The following is a 17,295-nucleotide window of genomic DNA, read 5'->3' as shown; positions in this document are numbered from 1 at the left end:
AAAAATTTATAAAAAAATGTATTAATACAAAGTTCATTAAACTTCAACAAAGTAATGAAATACAAAGATAAATCAGAATCTAATACAAATCAAATAAAGCAATAAACATTATTAGAACATAATCAATAAATACAAGATAAAAAAAATGAAACAACAAAATTTAAAGTTTAGATATTCTTGTTACTACTTAAAGCAGGCGAACACGCACCATCAGTACCAATGTTAGCTTTTGCAAACTCTGGAAAAAAAACAAAGAACTGTTAGTAAATTCTAGTAAAATACAATATATATAAGAGAATTATTAAAATAACTAAGAATAGAATGCAGAAAAATACCAGATTCAAGTTTTTCCATCTCACTTAGGTCTTCTTCCACAAATATATGTTGTTTTGAAATTTTGAGCCAATCTTGGGTGCATATCAAAGCCTCCACAACTTTAGGAGATAGAGAACTCCTATATGGATCAAGTACTCTTCCACCGGTGCTAAAGGCGGACTCAGAAGCAACAGTTGAAATTGGGACAGCCAATATATCTCGTGCCATTTGAGAAAGAATGGGAAACCTAGTTGAAATGACCTTCCACCACATCAAAATATCAAAGTCGGAAGAATCATCTTGTAACTCTTCATTCAAGTACAATTCCAACTCAGATTTTCTAGTATCACTACCACCACCCTCAATTCTTTGCTTCTTGTATATGCTTTTATGAAAATTCCTTGGCACTTTATTCCCACCACTACCTACCTCTTTCACTGATTGAGTTTCATTCACACTTAGATTTTCAATTTGTGGTGGATTGAGCTGATTTTTGTACTCTTGAAACAAATTGAACATTGAAGTCTTGATAGTAAGAAACAGAACTTTCCCTTTTTCCATACCATAAATATGAGAAAAGGCTATTTCCATAACTTCAAATTTCTCTCTAGGATCTAAAACAGCAGCAAACCATATCAACTTATTCATTTTATCCGGATCCCCCCAATACTTGTCAAATTTTCCCTTCATCCTATCCCCCATAAGACTCAAATCAACATCATCACTCTTAATCCATTCAAGCAATGCACCATATAAATCACTAATCTCTATCCAAATGGTATTACATGTAACATATGATGAACCAGAAATGCGCAATGTACTATGATAAAAAAAAACTGCAAAGTGAGTGATAATTTCCTAATAACATCCCAATCAACACAAGATGGAGTGCCATCTTCACACCTCAAATCAATTTTGAAACAAGGGTCAACATATTCATATCTATCAAACGCCCTTTCAAATTGTTCAGCAGTAGATAACATTAGGTATGTGGAGTTCCACCTAGTAGGAACATCCAAACAGAGTGTTCTTTTACATTCAATTTTTTCAGACTCAATGCACTCTTTAAACCTCCTCAATCTAGCAGGAGACGTCCTAATGTATCTAACTGCATTTCTCACCCTTTTCACAGACAAATTAACTTCTTTTAAACCTTCAACAACAACAAGATTAGTAATATGAGCAAGACACCTCATATGCAAATAGTTCCCACAAGCAATTGCAGTCCCCCAATTCACAAACTTTCTTTTCAAATAAGCAACAGCAACATCGTTAAAACTAGCATTATCCACAGTAATTGCAAACACCTTATTAACACCCCATTCAAGTAGACATTCTTCAATTTCCCTCCCAATTGACTCACCCTTATGACATGAGATTGGACAAAAATTCAGAATTTCCTTATTCAATTTCCAATCATTATCAATGTAGTGAGCAGTAATGCACATGTAATTTAATCTTTGCACAGATGTCCATGTGTCAGTGGTAATGCTAATTCTTTGACCATTCCTCTTAAAGTAGGTTTTCAATTTCAACTTTTCATCCATGTACATTTGATAGCAATCCCTACTAAATGTCCAACGAGATGGAACCTTGTACCTAGGACAAGTAGTGGCCATAAACTTTCTAAACCCTTCCCTTTCAACAAATCTAAAAGGTAATTCATCAATAATAATCATTGTGCCCAATGAGTGCGCAGGCATAACAAATCAGAATTGCAAATGATACTTCAAATTTGAATTGCACACTACTCGCTTCTTCGGATGACAACTAAATCTTCTTCCATCTCTTCAGGGGGGGGGGTTCCGAACATCAATAAAAACTTTGATTCGCATAAAGCTACGCCATCCCACGTAGTTGTTTTTGGAATCGTACTCAATAAAGGTCCTGAGAAACTTCCCGAGCAGTTTACCCCCCGTTAGAGACATATAGCCCACATGAACATTATGTTCTTGTATCTAAATAGGTAACATAACCATAGGAACAACTCCCTATTGTAGGTGATAAACCAGAAGCATATGACCATCAAAGGTCCAAGGACTTCCCTCAATAACTCTCTCAAGGTCTAGGGCGTGGAAGAATTGAAAACCGAATCTGCCATCCTCCAAATCCCACACCATAATTTCTCGTCTGGGTCATCAGAGCCCTGCCATCCTATGCTTCATCACCGAAAACTTGATTAAACGGTCTGTTAGAAAGCGATCGATCATACAGAACTCATTAAAGTTCATCGTAGCCTCATCAGCCCCTTGCTTGACTGACAATGCTTAATCTTCCTCCCGACTCGGACAAAGCTTCCGAGTCAAAGCTTGGAGAGGCCTTATTCCATGGCAATCGTGGGTTATAAGAACTTCTCACCAAGGAGAAAGACTACTCCTCTCGGTGTTTAAAAGAGAGACTGAACTTTTTATTTGTAACTTTTTATTTTTATTTTTATTTTTATTTTTTTATTTTTTTTTTTGGTAAAAAGGGAAGAAAAAAAAACAAACAAACAAAAACCTAACCCGGGATCAGTCTAGGAAGACTGACCCCAATCCTATCCTCAAGAAGAGAAGGTAACAGAAAAGGAGGAACGGAAAGGGTAGAAACACCTAACATCCCTCCATGCCCAGCAGCTGCCAAGCGATCCGCCACGCGGTTTTTTTATTATACTATAAAGTTAATATTTGGCACTAATGCAAAATTAAGCCAAAATAAAAACCATGATAGCACAAGGATGAAAACACAGGATGCTGTATATAAAACGGCACCGTTAAGCCCTGTATGTTAGTACTGTAACTCGTTAAAAAAAGGGGGAATTACTGCGAAAGTCAGAGTCTGCAGCTACCAAAGCCAAATCAACAATTTCCTCTCTCTATATCTCTTGTTGTTTAGCTGTTGTCTGCCGCATCCCCATTTTGAAATCTCTCCCTCCTTTCACACCTTCACTCTTTCTTTCTCATATATAACCTTCACTTTCTTCTCTCTTTCAACTCCATTTCCCTCTTCTCCTTTCGCTTTCTCTAAACTTGTCATCTACGAGTTTCCCCCCTTCTTGTTTTTTCTGCTTGTTTTCAATTTTGACATACAGAAAATGGCTGTCAGTAATTCCAGAGCAAGAAATGCTGAGTTGATTCAGGTTCCTAGGAAGTTTAAGGACAGAGAAAACACTCCTGAGAGAAACAAAGTATGGGTTAACCCCAAATCCAAAAACCCTGATCAGAAGAAAGTTGCTGTTGTTTACTATCTCTCTAGAAACGGCCAGCTTGAACATCCCCATTTCATGGAAGTCCCACTCTCTTCCCCTCAAGGTCTCTATCTTAGAGGTATGCTTTCTTTCTCTTTTGGGTTCCAGAAAAGTCTTGTCTTTTCTTCTCTATACAATGTCAACAAGGAAACTTTCTAGCCTCTTTTTGTTTTCTTTTCTGAAAAAAATTTGGGGGAATTTGCTAAAATTGATATAGATTCATTTTCCTGGTAACCAAACAGAAAATTTCAATTTGAATCAATCAATGCCCTAATATTGAAATGTTCCTCTCAATTGCAGATGTCATCAGTCGCTTAAACATCCTACGAGGTAAAGCCATGGCTAGCCTCTACTCCTGGTCCTCTAAAAGGTATGAATTATTTGGGGGAAAAAGATCATTAAGTACCATTTGAAATCCAGTTCTAATGATCCTTATTTTTAACTCACCAGGGGCTACAAAAATGGCTTTGTTTGGCACGATTTGACGGAGAACGATTTCATCTACCCAGCACACGGCCACGAGTACGTTCTCAAAGGATCTGAGCTTCTCGATCCTTGTATAAACCCTAGCAAACCCCTCCTACTTGAAACGGCGACGTCTCCGAAACAGTCGGAGACTCACAAGTCATCGTCGAGTGAGGAATCGGATTTTCCAGTGATAACGCGGCGGAGAAACCAATCTTGGAGCTCTATCGATCTTAATGAGTACAAGGTTTATAAAGCTGAGCCATTTTCCGATTCGCGCCGTCAACTCGCCGCAGACGCGTCGACTCAGACTGATGATAAGAGGAGGAGGAGGAGGCCGGTGAAGGAAGTGGAGGAAATTGAAGAATTGCAGGAAGATAAAAGTACAGAGCAGGAAGGGAGTAGAGAAGAAATTGAGATCTCACCTCCACCGTCGGATTCAAGCCCGGAGACTTTAGAATCTTTGATGAAGGCAGATGGACGGTTGATACTGGGCTCCGGGAACGGTAACGAAGATAGTTTGAATCCGACAGTGGAGAACTGCGGGAGATTAAAGGCATCAACGGTCCTGATGCAACTAATCTCGTGTGGATCGATATCATTTAGGGACTGTGGGGCCACTGCGGTGAAGGAGCAAGGGCTCTCGTTGATTGGACAGTATAAAGCAAGGCTGCCACGTGGAGGAGGGGCATCGAAAGATTTTTCAAGTTTCACAAGGGTAAGATTGGAAGACAAGGAATATTTTAGTGGGAGCTTGATCGAGACCAAAAGGGAGGAAGTACCCGCTTTCAAGAGGTCTAACTCGTACAATGCAGATCGGTGAGTGATGATTATTTAGCCATTTTCATTGTTAATTATACGTTAATCGCTATACAAATTATAAGTATGTTTTAGTAATATAATCCACGTTACAAAATTAAAATGAAGTATTAAGGTCTAAATTTGCTCAAATTATTTTTGTGGAAACGAAGTTAATGACTATGTAGGATTTGGTTATTCATCATTAGATCTAGGTTTAATAGAACTCTATGGTAGGGATTCATCCTTCGATAGAAAGTTTAATGAACTAATATTTGTCAACAAATTGAAGTAGTTTTATGCATTTTGATTAATAACAACTTGTATCTGACATATCTAAATATTAAGAATTTGGTAGATTGTTTGTAACTGTATTAGGAAATATCCAATTTGACAATTAAATAACGATTAACAGTTTGTTTGTTAGATAAAAATAAAATTGATCTTGTTTGCAAAGTTAAGAGACAAAATTACTTAATTTCGTATCTTAAGATAAATCTGCATATTCTAAAAAACGATGATAAGGGCAAATTTATACTTAATCCCCAAGAAATAACCTATGATCTCTAAGAAGGTGAAAAACAAGAAAGCAAAATGCATTCTAAGCCCCTGACTAAAACACTAATATTTGATTTTAACAGAACTTTTTAAATTTTATATGAAGCAAAACTGTGTGTTTAAAAATTGATATGAAAAGCAGGCAGATCTGTTTTGTTGCAAAAAGGGGATGATTTTCCTGAAATATGGTGTCAGAAGAGTAAGTAATTTGGTTTGATTTGTACGGATTTTGTTTTGTGCAGAAAATAAGTAAGCCATACCCATGCTCTGCTGTATTCTAATTGTAAACTCAACAATGCCTGTACTTTTACACTTCCTTATTCACTCACTCTGCAATAATTGACAAAAACATAATTTCATATACATACTGTCCAAATCTGGATTCAGAATTGATTGAAACTGAATATTATATGATTAATTTGACAGGAGTGTGCAGCTGCAAATGGGAGAAAAGGAGGAAGGAGAGGGAGCAAGAACAAGGTGCATACCAAGGAAATCAAAGGGGATGGGAAGCAAGAAAGAGAACAACATTAGTAGTAGTCAAGCCGGTAGCAAGAGATTCGAGGTTCAACCACTCCAAAACGACGCCGTATGAGAGACGGGAAAGTATAAAACTAGCTTGTAAATTTAGTTACTAGTAGTAGCTTATTATGGAAGTGAGAAAAACTAAAGAGCATAGACAATAGAAAGGAAAAGAAAGGAATAGAGTAGGCACTTACATTGAGAATTGAGAAAATCTAAAAAAGGGGTTTAGTTAGGGTCAATGCTAATTATGGTATTATATTTGCATTAATTTCGGTGTTTGAAGTCTTTTAAGATGGGGTTTTTGACTCTTGGGAAAAACACTTTTGTCCTTGGTAATGTCGTTTACTTTTAGCTTCATTGCTTTTCTTTTTCTCTAAGCACATCCACGTGAGGACTCGTTACTACTTTTGGATTTTCCAGTTCCGGCAACCCTTTTGGGATTTGCCAACCCATTTGCTGGTTTTCTGTATCTACTGCAATAATTAGTGGTTTACACCGGCCAATGTTGCCTTATGTTTGCCTTATGTCATTTACTTCAATTTGGGAAATAAACAAGTGACTTTGAGTTATTCACACAAAATATATGTATTTTAAGAATAAAAGATTGAGATAAAAATTAAAATAAAATACTTATTATTCTATGTTTATTTTGTGGGATTGAGGATAAAAGGAGAGAAAATCGATTAAGGTAGTTTGACTATGTAAAACGAAAAACGCGATTAGAAGAATTGAAGAGTGGTAGAGGGGTACAATGGTGAGGGTAGGGGAAACCCTAAGCAAATTTGGAAGAGGGTGATTGAAAGTGATATGAGTTTATTGGAGATTGAGGAAAATATGATATTGGATAAGGCGGAGTGGAGGGAGCGAATTTATGTCCATGACACGACTCGATTTCACGGTTTCGTATGACGGTTCATGTTAGCCAGATCATTTCGAGACTAAAGTTTGGTTGTTATTGCTGTTGTTTGTTTTGTAGGATATGGATAGGGATAAAAATAAGGGTAAATTTCAAATAAAACCCTTGTGGTTCCACTAATTTTCAGATAAAGGACTATGATTTACTTTTTGTCAAAACGAGGATTGAGGTTTCGCACTTTGATTAATGCTATTAAAACCATCTTTAACGATCTGAAAATGAAAATTTTCAAGAATTAAAGTTGTTCAATGTCATATTTTCTATGGAACTACATTTTCGATTTTCGAAAATCATCTTTTTTAGAACTTTCTCTCTCTAAACATTAACTTTATCTCTCTTTACCAAACATCATTTAAATGATCTCAAAATAAAAAAGTTGAAGAATTAAAGTTGCTTAAAATATTAGTAGTTCTTAAAACATGTTATTTTTGAAGTCATCAATCGTGATTTTAATAGTATCAATCGAAAAAGTCCTTATTTTGCTAAAGTTGAAAACCTCAAACATTGTTTTGACAAAAAGTAAACCACAGTCCTTTATCTGAAAATTAATAAAACCACATGGGTTTTATTTGAAATTCACCCTAAAAATAATATATTTTACTATATTGCCCATACTTAAACTAAATAACATTGATTTGAGGGATAAAAAAGATTTTTTACTCTCATTAAAATTGTAGGAGTTCATCTCACCATTCCTTAGGTATAATATTTGAGGGATAAGTCCATTATCCCCTACTTTATCTCTAAAACAAACATGAGATAAATGTTAGATTGTTTTTTTTTTATCTCTATTTCACCATATTTATCACTAGTAACAAACACTTTCTAAGTTACTTAAATACTCCTTTAAATCTTTGACGTCAGTACTTAAATATTGGGTAAATTACGCTCATAGCTATTGAACTTTTTCTATTTTTACGGTAAGACTATTGAACTTCAAAATGTAACATAAAACCCATTAAATTTTACACCTTGTTACACTTGTGGCCAATAAAACTTCAATCAACATCTCAAAATGACTGTTGATGAATATTTTTATTTTGAGGTTATTAATGGTCATTTTGAGTTAGTTAAAATTCAGTGGCCACGAATGTAACTGTTGGCGATATTTTTGAAATATCCTAATTTTCAACCTTGATACGTGTTTGTGGGATTAAAAATGGTAAAAATAATGCGGGCGTGCCAGAGAAACTATTTCTCAAAGGAATAAATGGTAATTGAATAAAATAAATAAATATAGTGCGCCTAAATTACTTGAATTCTAAACGAAAAGCGATTGACGACCGTTACAAGGACTGAAAATAAAAACAACGGTCTTGGACCCCGACGTTACTTGACAGGTCAGTCGGAAAAACAATTTTTAAGATAAGTACCAGAAATAAAAGCAATAAAACAATAAAAAGATATAAATTTTTTAATTTTCTTTTATATTTTTATTGATTTTGTAAATATTTTTCAATGTTTTTTTGTATTACAAATAATAAAGCATGAAAATTACAACTTAAAAAGAAATAATAAGTGTAAAGCTAGAAACGTAAATAAGTCATAAAAACAAATATGTACGAGATGAAATAAAATTAAACCGATCTCTTTGATGTCGTTGGGATGCGTGAAATTGAGAATTGGAACTCTGGAAAATCGGCTCGGGGGCTGTTGCGTTGTCCAGGTAATTCTGGGTAAATTTGAAGCAATTCAGAGAGTTCAGGGACTTAAACAGAAATTTACCACCAAACTAATAAATCAACCGCGCTTTGTGGAACAAAACAGGGATTTCTTGGGACTTTCTGGCTCAATTTCGGGAGCGTAGAGGTCGGATTATAGCGAAACGAATGCGAGTATTTAAAGTTAGCGTGCAAGGGAAGGATTTAGAACTGGAATTTCGAGAAAAAATCGAGTAAATAAGTCGAAATAAATTATTGAAAATGGGGTGACAGAATAATTGTTTGATGGTTGAAAAACCAAAAGTTTGATTCTGTTTCGTGGAGGGTGTTTTAAGGACGATTAAGAAGGCTATAAGGGGTCGTTTTTTATGAAATAAAAATTGAGAATTGAAGAATTGATGTCAATAAAGAGATTAAAATTAATTTGGGCTAAAATGATCAGCTAACGAACTCTAAATAAAATTTGGAAAACTGCTCACCAGAAAAGTTGTTTGATGAATTTTTCAATGATGAAAAACTCAAAAGCTTGTTTCTGGGTCTTTTTAATTGATTGAGATCAATAAAAAGTTTCTAAACATGATTTGGAATAGGTGTGTAAACTAAGAATGACTCGAAAATGGGGTTTCAGTGATCTTGGTTTCACGAAAAATGCTTGAAACTTTGAAGAATATAACAATGGTGAAATTTGATTTAGACTAAGAAAGCTTGAACCGAGGATTGTGTGATGATTTTACTGACTTAACTAAGAGATTGCAAGAAACGATTTGAAAATTGGTTGATTAAACTAAGAGAATTTCGGATTTGAAGTTTCTCAAAATTAGAAGCTTTTCAGAGGAACGGAAGATTAAAGAACTAATTCTGGGAATTAAGACCTTGTTTAGACTAATTAGATGCTAAAGAACGATTTCTACGAATCTAAGGATTGATAAAAAGGCCGATTTTGGCAGATGATTTGAGAGAAAATTTGAGTTATGTGTTTGATTGATTTTTGAGTGGGGATTGGAATGAAAAAGTTGAGCTCTATTTTTAGGATTTTGGGTAACAAATCCCATGTTAGTGGCCCTTAAACTTCTTACCCATGATCCTATTACCTTCCTATGAGTTGAAGAAAGAAAATGGCTGAGTTGGGAGTTGGAAAAATGGAGGTAATGCCGTGAAATACGTTCCTCAAATAGGTAGACATATTCAAACCCATTTTTCAGCACTGCTTCTCTTTGAAAAAATTCTACCGGCTTCGTTTTAGCTCCGTTTTTTACATTCCGGAAAGCTAGCATCTCGAACTTTCTAAAAAAAAAATAATTGTCTGATATCTTACTGTTTCGGGGTCCGTTTTCATTGTCGAAGTTGCTGGACGGGTTACTGAAAAATGGTACAAATTTGCCCCTGATTTTTATTATTTCTTTTTCTTTTTTTTTATTTTTGTTTTCTTTTTATAATAATCTTTTGACATTATTTTCTTTTTTTTATCACTTTTTTATTTTATTGTAAAATGAATTTAATTAAAATAAAATAACTATAGAGTAAAAATTATAACCTATGTTAAAACATAAAAAATTTAATTAGCCCCCAACAGTAACAAAGTGTAAAGTTCAATGGCTTTTATGTTATTTTTGTACGAGTTCCATTTTGATTGCATTTTTAAAAAAATTAAAATCATACTATATAAGATAAATTTAACATAAGTTGAATAAAATTTCAGAATCTTCTCGATGTGTATTTATATATATCTCAATGCAATGTTCATATAAGTGAAAATTGAAATGATAAATTGTGTTAATATATCATTTTTATTTTAATAATAATGATTACTTTATAACGGAGATGTGAGGATTTGGGGTGATCTTCAGAGTGCTGATTGCACCTGCACGGGGAACGGTTCATAGGAACACTCCGACGTCCAAGTTAGTCAAATGAGTTAAGACAGAAAGAGTAAATGTAGAGAGAGAGAATGATCAGACCTTTTTATTGGGTATCGAGGGTTCCTTTTATAGTGTACGTTTTGTTAGGTTGTGGGCCGTTGCTTGAGTTTGTAAATATTGGGCCGTGGTCCCTGAGTCCATGTATTAGTGCATAATGGGCTAAGCTCATATCATTCATCAAGTAACCTTCCATTTGTAAGATGGGAGTAGTTGAACCATTTAATGTGAATGATTTCATTGTTTCCTGAGTGTTGATGACAGCTGGACACGTCGTTTTGTGTGGTTGCCTAACGTATCACTGTGGAAAGCTAGTGAGATTGCTGCGGGAGAGTGGGAAGAGGACCGATCTTGATGAGTCGACGTTATGTGTCCACACTCGTGTTCAATGAGCGATGTGATTGTGATGGTGAGCTATGCGGGTGTCTATATTGTGCGGATGCTGGGCAAAATGGGAAAGTCGAATGCATTTTTATATATATTAGTAGCAATGAATATTAAGTTAATGTTGAGTCCTACATCTTTTATTGTTATAAATAAGTCATTCATCATTTATAAACTTATACATTGTCTTATATTTTATTTTTACACATTCAAACTCATCACAAATTATAAACTTATTACACTGAAGTGGTGACTTAGATTTTCTAAGAATTTGATATGTAATTTTATAAATTACCAAAGGTTTTAGTATATAAGAATAATTTGAACATGAGAGTTGGGTGCATATACTCTAATAAAATCAAATAGATTTTACCTTTTATATATTGGAAATATGTCAGAACTTAAGGGTGAAAAGCAACTCTAGTAGTTAGACACTTCAACCATTACCACGTAACCGTTTACACTATTACAGAATACCACCCACCTTTAAAACACTCTTACATAATACCATTTTACACTATTACAGAATACCATCCACCTTTAAAACACTCTTCTTAAATAATCTCTTCAATGGTTAGATACTTCCCATTATTTTATTTACTTTAATCCATTTTTTTTATATTATTAATACTTATTAATATTAAGTTATTCATTAATTGTTATTGAATTAAAAGGAGTAACCAGCATTTTGTGTTGCAGCTGGCCAACTCCAAGTGCAGCTTTCAATTTTTTTTTAAAAAGGAATGTTTTTCTATCCATCATTAACTTTTGGTCATTAAAGTTTTATTTTCTTGTAGTTTCGATTTTTATTTTCCATCGATGGTTCTCTTTTTGCTTCCTTTGTCTCGATCCTTTCATGAGCATTTCCAAGAAGAGTATTAACTGATGCTCTATTATTCTCAATTAAAGACTGCTCTTGCTTTTCAATTTCGATAAACAGTTACAACCTCTGGAACATGCAACTTACTGGAGGTTCTAATTTAACATCCCTTGACAGAACAAACAAAGAGTTGGGAAATAATCCAATTTTAAAAATCATACAAATTTTGACCCAAAAAACATGCAAAACATACAACTTTCCTGGACTGTGTATCTATGCAAACTACATTCTGAAAATATGAACATTGACATTAGGATTCAACTAAGTCAAATACTTGACATTTCTGTTCTAAGTAGAAGAAACTTGATCAGAGAAGTAATCTTAATAACAGTCCAGGAAAAAAAACATCATCACAACATAAATCTCATAGCCGACCCTCGTACATTTTGCTAAAAGAGCTTCCAAATATGAGAATCACAAGTAACAAGCTATAGGAAAGATTAGCTAACAGAATCAGTTTTGGCTTTTCATCACTTGTTATATACATAAAGTCAAAATAAAAGGAAAATGATTTCATTGATAATATGAAGAATATTTACAATTTCATTGTAAGTTAACATAGAGCTAATTTAACATCTCTTGGCATGAATAACTAGAATTTCTTGGCAGAACCAACAAGAGAGTTGGTAATCATTTGGGAACCATACAACTTTTGACCCAAAAAACATGCAAACATACAACTTTCCATTTCTGTTCAAGTAACAGGCAAAAAGAAAATAAGTAGAAGAAACAGAAACGATTTCATTGATAATATGAAGAATATTTACAATTTTTTGTTCACGAGTCAAAACCCCATCAAACAAATAATATGATGGGGGTCTGTAAAAATAATTACATACACTTGTATATAATAAACCATAATAGCAGCTGATGAGAGAGAGAGAGAGAGAGATTAGGCTGCCAATTTCCACACTGAAAGGTTTCCTAATGCATCACCAGTGAAAAACAGTCCATCAGGTCCTATTTCCATTCTTCTCACTTCGTCTTTCGAATAAATTCTGCCTCTTTCTTGAAATCTAATAAACAATCCACCAGTCAAGACTTGTTCCTAAATATCAAATATATATATATGCATGTATATTAACGGTTTTAAGTATACTCACGATGGCAGATCAAATTGGCGAATACAACCATCGTTGCACGAGCATAACAAAACTGGATTTTTTTCTGCATCATGTATTCCGCACAAAGCAATGGCACCCTGTGTATAAACAAGGAACAAACAACTTCCAGTCAGTCACAACTCCCTTGATATTTTCTAAGAGACAGAATAAACAAATTAGAAACTAACACAACTGAGACAGAATTAGAAACAATTACATGTTTGACATCATGCGTATATACAACTTCAATGGTACCCTCTTTGGTGCAACCCCAAACTTTTATTTTCTTATCCAGTGAACAGGATAATAGATACTCGTCCCAGACAATGAGAGACCTCACTACATCAGTATGCTCCTTTTTTAGCAAATAAAGGAGCTTCAAAGTATCCAAGTCCCACACCTGGATGGAAGTAATCAGTAACATCATCAGATATCAAACCCCCACAGACTAGTAATGAAAGAAAAAACACTAAAAACATGTCTTCTTAATTACCCTTATTGTACCATCTGTGGAACCCGAGTATAACCTGTTCCTTCCCACAGTTAAACATGTTACGGCAGCAGTATGACCTTTCAAAGATGCGGCCAACTTAAAAGGCTTCAGTTTCTCATTATAACCTTTCCACACCAAAATGGAACCATCCTGCAAAACAAAAACAAATGATGCCAATGAATACTTGATGCGAAGATACATAAAGGTTCTAATAATGTTCACTTGCGCTAATAAATGCCTGGACTTCAGAAATCGTAAAGACTGAAATCCCATTGATTACCTGTCCTCCAGAAAAAAGCATATCATCACTAGTAACCATAGCATAAACTAGTCCAAATGATTCGTTTCCCTCGCCAAGGGTATACTCCGTTTTAGTGTCGAAATTCCATGCCTGAAATATTAGAGACAAAAGGTATTGATGAGTTCAAAAATAAAACAAGTCCAGATAAGTGAAGGAAAGAAAGTCATCTATTATGAAAGTAACTAACCCTTATAGAATTATGCAAACCAAGAAACATCCAAGACCCTTCACTAAGTAAACATCCAATTTTTTGACCAAGAGTTACTATCCTTGTAGACTGACCAGTGTGACAGTCCCAAATACTCACGATTCCATCATCGCTGGCTGAGTAGAGCTTATCGGATCCAGTGGGAAGAGCAATCCCAGAGATACCCTAGCATAGAAAAAAACCACCACAATGAAATTTAGCTAATCACAACACTTGATACTAGCATTGAGAACAAATCAAGAAACAAATGGTTACCTTAGTATGCCCCTCCAGCTGTGCCAACATTGAGAACAAATCCTTTTTAGTAGAAGGCTCGGTGGCAGGAGTAATAACACCTGAACTTTTTGGGCACTCAGTGTTCACCACCTCCTCAGTACATGAACTGAGGCTCTGCATACTTGTATTTCCATAATCATTTGAAGCCGAGATACTGTTTGGGCTAGTGGGCTTCTTAGGTGAAGCCAATGAACTCTTTGGAGCATAGTTAGAGGTCTTGGATTGTTTAGGAGTTCTTCTGTAAACATTTGAAGCTGGTAATTCCCTCTTTGAAGTAGGTATTTCTCTCTTTGAAGTAGGCAACTGCCTCTTTGAAGTGGGTAATTCTTCCCTGTGCAGGAATCTACAGGGATTTCTCTTACAGTTTCCAGCCAGCCAGAATTGACATACCAGGTTGCTGTAAACTTTGCCTTTAACGGGTCCTCCGAATCGTCCATGAAAATTCGCGATCTTAGTATCCATACTATAAAGACAAGACAAGAAACAAGAGCAGAATGAACAGAGAGAACCACACAATAATACCAGATGATTTCAATCAGCCAATCCAATCTATCTAATTTCGGTGCACACCAAGAACATGATCGGAGGAACTTTAACCCAGAGAACAGAATAAAAAAACCCAAAGATTTGGGATAAACCATAAATTTCCGATACTCTATGAAGAAAACCCTAAAACCCCTAAAAGAGCCCCGTGGAAAGATGAAATCCTCAAATATCTCTGAGTCCCGCATAGTAAAACCCTAAAAACCACCAAAGTCCACGATACCACTTCCGATTACCGTATACAAACAAGAAGCATCATTATCCGATTACGGAAACTACTAAAGCACGTAAAGAGGGAAACCGATAAAATCCACAACGGAAAAGCAACCAAAAGGGACATGATTATCATAATCGAATCCTTGACGATCATAGCTTCTCGGTGATCCATTAAGAAACCATAAATATTTTATTTTGGTAAAGAAATATAGAGAAGCGCTCGACAAAGAAGCAAACCTGAAAGCAGAAAGAAAGCTGATCGATCGAACGATAGAATAATTTGCAAGAGGTAGGGAAGGAGTGAGGGAGACTGGCTGAGAGAGAGATTACGTTTCAAGGAAGGGTTTTCTATCCCTGCAGTATATATAGAAATAGAAACGTAGCTTCATAAGAAAGCTATTTTAGAAATTAAGGTGTTTGTATTATCCTATACTTCAATCTACATTACCGTTAATTTTGTAACTACAATTTTAGTATTTATATATTTACCTATTTCTTTTTTTTTTTAATTAATTATATTTACCCATTTCTATTTCTTTCAAAATTTTGTAAATATGGTCTTGTATATTATAACTAGTTTTTGATCCTGCGATTTACGGATTCATCTTAACATATAAATATTAATAAAAAAATATATATATATATTTAATAATTACAATTAATGATATAAAAGTGCTGTATAAATTAAATATTATTATTTTATTTTCACATTTACTTTAAATAATCCTTTTATCGATAAATATAATAATATAATTAAAATTAATATATTAATATAATAATATTGTTATTTCCAATAACATAACTCCAAATCAGTTGTTGCTGAAGCTATATCAGAGGGTGTTTGTTTCAGCTTTTCGGAAGAACGTTTATCGTTTCACTCCAAACCACAGGAAATATAGTTTTTGGTTAGGTTTATATAACCGTAATATTTAGCGTTTTCTCTAGAAACTGCTGCGTTTTGGAGCGTTTCATGAAAAGCTCATATTTGGAGCTTTTCATAAACACTGGTTTGTAGTTATTTTTTATTGATAAAATTATCCTTCTTATTTTCCCAAAAATATGTTTATTCTTTAACATTATTTATATTTCTACATCATAATTACCGGAAGAATAAAGTTTTGTTGCGTTCAATAATTTTTTTTTATTTTTTATATAGATTATTCTTATTAATTTGTGTAACACATTTTTTATTTTATAATAGGATAAGATGCAAAAATATCTCTAACAAATTTGTAGCTAGAAGCAATTTTACCTTTAACATCTAAAATGGTGCAATTATACCTGTAATGTTGCCAGCTAAAAGCAATTTTACCCCAACATTGACAAGTTTGGTCAATTTGAGAAATAATTTATCAAACTGTCTTTTTGGTCATGAAATTGTCATCTACACTTCACATGGGCACCATTTTATCATCGTTAGTAACAGATCAAAAACATATAATTAGACGTGATTTTTTTAAAGAAAATAAAAAACATATTGTCTTTGTACGAGTTGGACAAAAAAATTCAACTATTTCGATAAATTTATAAATATTAATTTTCAATTTTATTATTAAATCACAAAAAATATGAAATATCTTTTTTAGAACTACTGATATATGCAATTGGTGTAGAATATGAAATAAAATATCTGAAATCGACTCAATTTGTCAATGTTAGAGGTAAAATTTCTCTTAGCTGCCAATGTTATGAGTAAAATAATTCATAGTTGTAAACATTATGAGCATTTTTTCAGATTTTTCCTTTTATAATTTCATCGTTGATTAATTTAAAACATGTCAATTTTAGACATTTTAAATCCGAACAGCAACAGTTCAATATAATTTTTCCAAACACTAGTAATTAAACAGCTAATAACAAACAGCTAACAACAACAATTAACAGCTTACTGTAACTGCAAACATCTAACAGCTATTAGCTAACAGCTGAATCAAACAGACCTTGTATTCAACATCTAGCTGCTAGTTGTTCTCAGATAAACCGTATACCTAGTTTGTCAAGCACTAAATTCCATATGTTGGAAATTCTACAACATTCACCTTTAGCATGAGTCTAGATCATCTATATTGTGAAATTCATACACAAAAAATATATAAAAACATTATAAAAGACACAAGCGTATGCACAAATAATAAGAAATTTACAAGTACATTTATGTAGATGAATTCATTTAAGAAACTATAGTAACATCCATATTTTTGTGGCTTAGTACACCTTTAGCCTCCGTACTTGTCCAAAAAAAGTCAATTGACTCTTTATGCTTTAAAAAAGTTCTATTTACTTTATGAACTTGCTTAAAGTTACTAATTGACTCTCTAAAAGGTACTTATTAGCCTCTAAACTTTCTTAAAATGGTCTATTGACTTCCTCAACTTGCTTTAAGTGTACATATTTCAACTTCTCCAAAATATCTTCTTACTCCAACACGTGGATTTTAAGGGATTAATAAGTTACTTTAAACAAGTTAGGGGGTAAAGTAAATGTTTTAAAACAATAGGAGGGCAATTGAAT

The 17,295-nt window shown here is 33.9% G+C and overlaps 2 protein-coding genes across 4 annotated transcripts; one reads left to right on the top strand and one right to left on the bottom strand.

Annotated features, from left to right (window-relative positions):
• The first annotated feature begins 3,217 nt into the window (after window positions 1-3,217).
• On the top strand, window positions 3,218-6,244 carry LOC136223333 (protein SOSEKI 5). Of its 2 annotated transcripts, XM_066011265.1 has the most exons (4): window positions 3,225-3,620; window positions 3,842-3,911; window positions 3,992-4,825; window positions 5,789-6,244. In XM_066011265.1, exons 1-4 carry the CDS (start codon window positions 3,389-3,391, stop codon window positions 5,955-5,957), a joined length of 1,305 nt encoding a protein of 434 aa, XP_065867337.1. In that variant the 5' UTR covers window positions 3,225-3,388; the 3' UTR covers window positions 5,958-6,244. The 2 variants fall into 2 exon arrangements, with proteins under 2 accessions (XP_065867336.1, XP_065867337.1); XM_066011264.1 differs by lacking the exon at window positions 5,789-6,244 and having other exon boundaries at window positions 3,218-3,620; window positions 3,992-4,829.
• Window positions 6,245-12,361: 6,117 nt separating this feature from the next.
• LOC136224097 (zinc finger CCCH domain-containing protein 48-like) lies at window positions 12,362-15,173 on the bottom strand. Of its 2 annotated transcripts, XM_066012351.1 has the most exons (8): window positions 15,022-15,173; window positions 14,005-14,488; window positions 13,729-13,914; window positions 13,521-13,631; window positions 13,241-13,390; window positions 12,965-13,147; window positions 12,748-12,845; window positions 12,362-12,660 (listed from the first exon to the last, which is right to left on the bottom strand). In XM_066012351.1, exons 2-8 carry the CDS (start codon window positions 14,485-14,487, stop codon window positions 12,537-12,539), a joined length of 1,335 nt encoding a protein of 444 aa, XP_065868423.1. In that variant the 5' UTR covers window position 14,488; window positions 15,022-15,173; the 3' UTR covers window positions 12,362-12,536. The 2 variants fall into 2 exon arrangements, with proteins under 2 accessions (XP_065868423.1, XP_065868422.1); XM_066012350.1 differs by having other exon boundaries at window positions 14,005-15,149.
• Window positions 15,174-17,295: the final 2,122 nt, after the last annotated feature.

Source organism: Euphorbia lathyris, chromosome 3 (assembly GCF_963576675.1).
Source record: "Euphorbia lathyris chromosome 3, ddEupLath1.1, whole genome shotgun sequence".
NCBI classification, from domain to species: Eukaryota; Viridiplantae; Streptophyta; class Magnoliopsida; order Malpighiales; family Euphorbiaceae; genus Euphorbia; species Euphorbia lathyris.
The sequence above is the reverse complement of the archived record's forward strand: the minus strand, read 5'-3'. Positions and strand labels throughout refer to the sequence as shown.

Excerpts from the sequence above, each read along its gene's own strand:
- LOC136224097 (XM_066012351.1), bottom strand. The coding sequence starts at position 14,487 with ATGGATACTAAGATCGCGAATTTTCATGGACGATTCGGAGGACCCGTT. Across the intron at positions 13,915-14,004 it reads AGCTGGAGGGGCATACTAAG|GGTATCTCTGGGATTGCTCT; the intron begins GTAACCATTTGT and ends TTTCTATGCTAG. Across the intron at positions 12,846-12,964 it reads ATACGCATGATGTCAAACAT|GGTGCCATTGCTTTGTGCGG; the intron begins GTAATTGTTTCT and ends GTTTATACACAG.
- LOC136223333 (XM_066011265.1), top strand. The coding sequence starts at position 3,389 with ATGGCTGTCAGTAATTCCAGAGCAAGAAATGCTGAGTTGATTCAGGTT. Across the intron at positions 3,912-3,991 it reads TACTCCTGGTCCTCTAAAAG|GGGCTACAAAAATGGCTTTG; the intron begins GTATGAATTATT and ends TTAACTCACCAG. Across the intron at positions 4,826-5,788 it reads AACTCGTACAATGCAGATCG|GAGTGTGCAGCTGCAAATGG; the intron begins GTGAGTGATGAT and ends TTAATTTGACAG.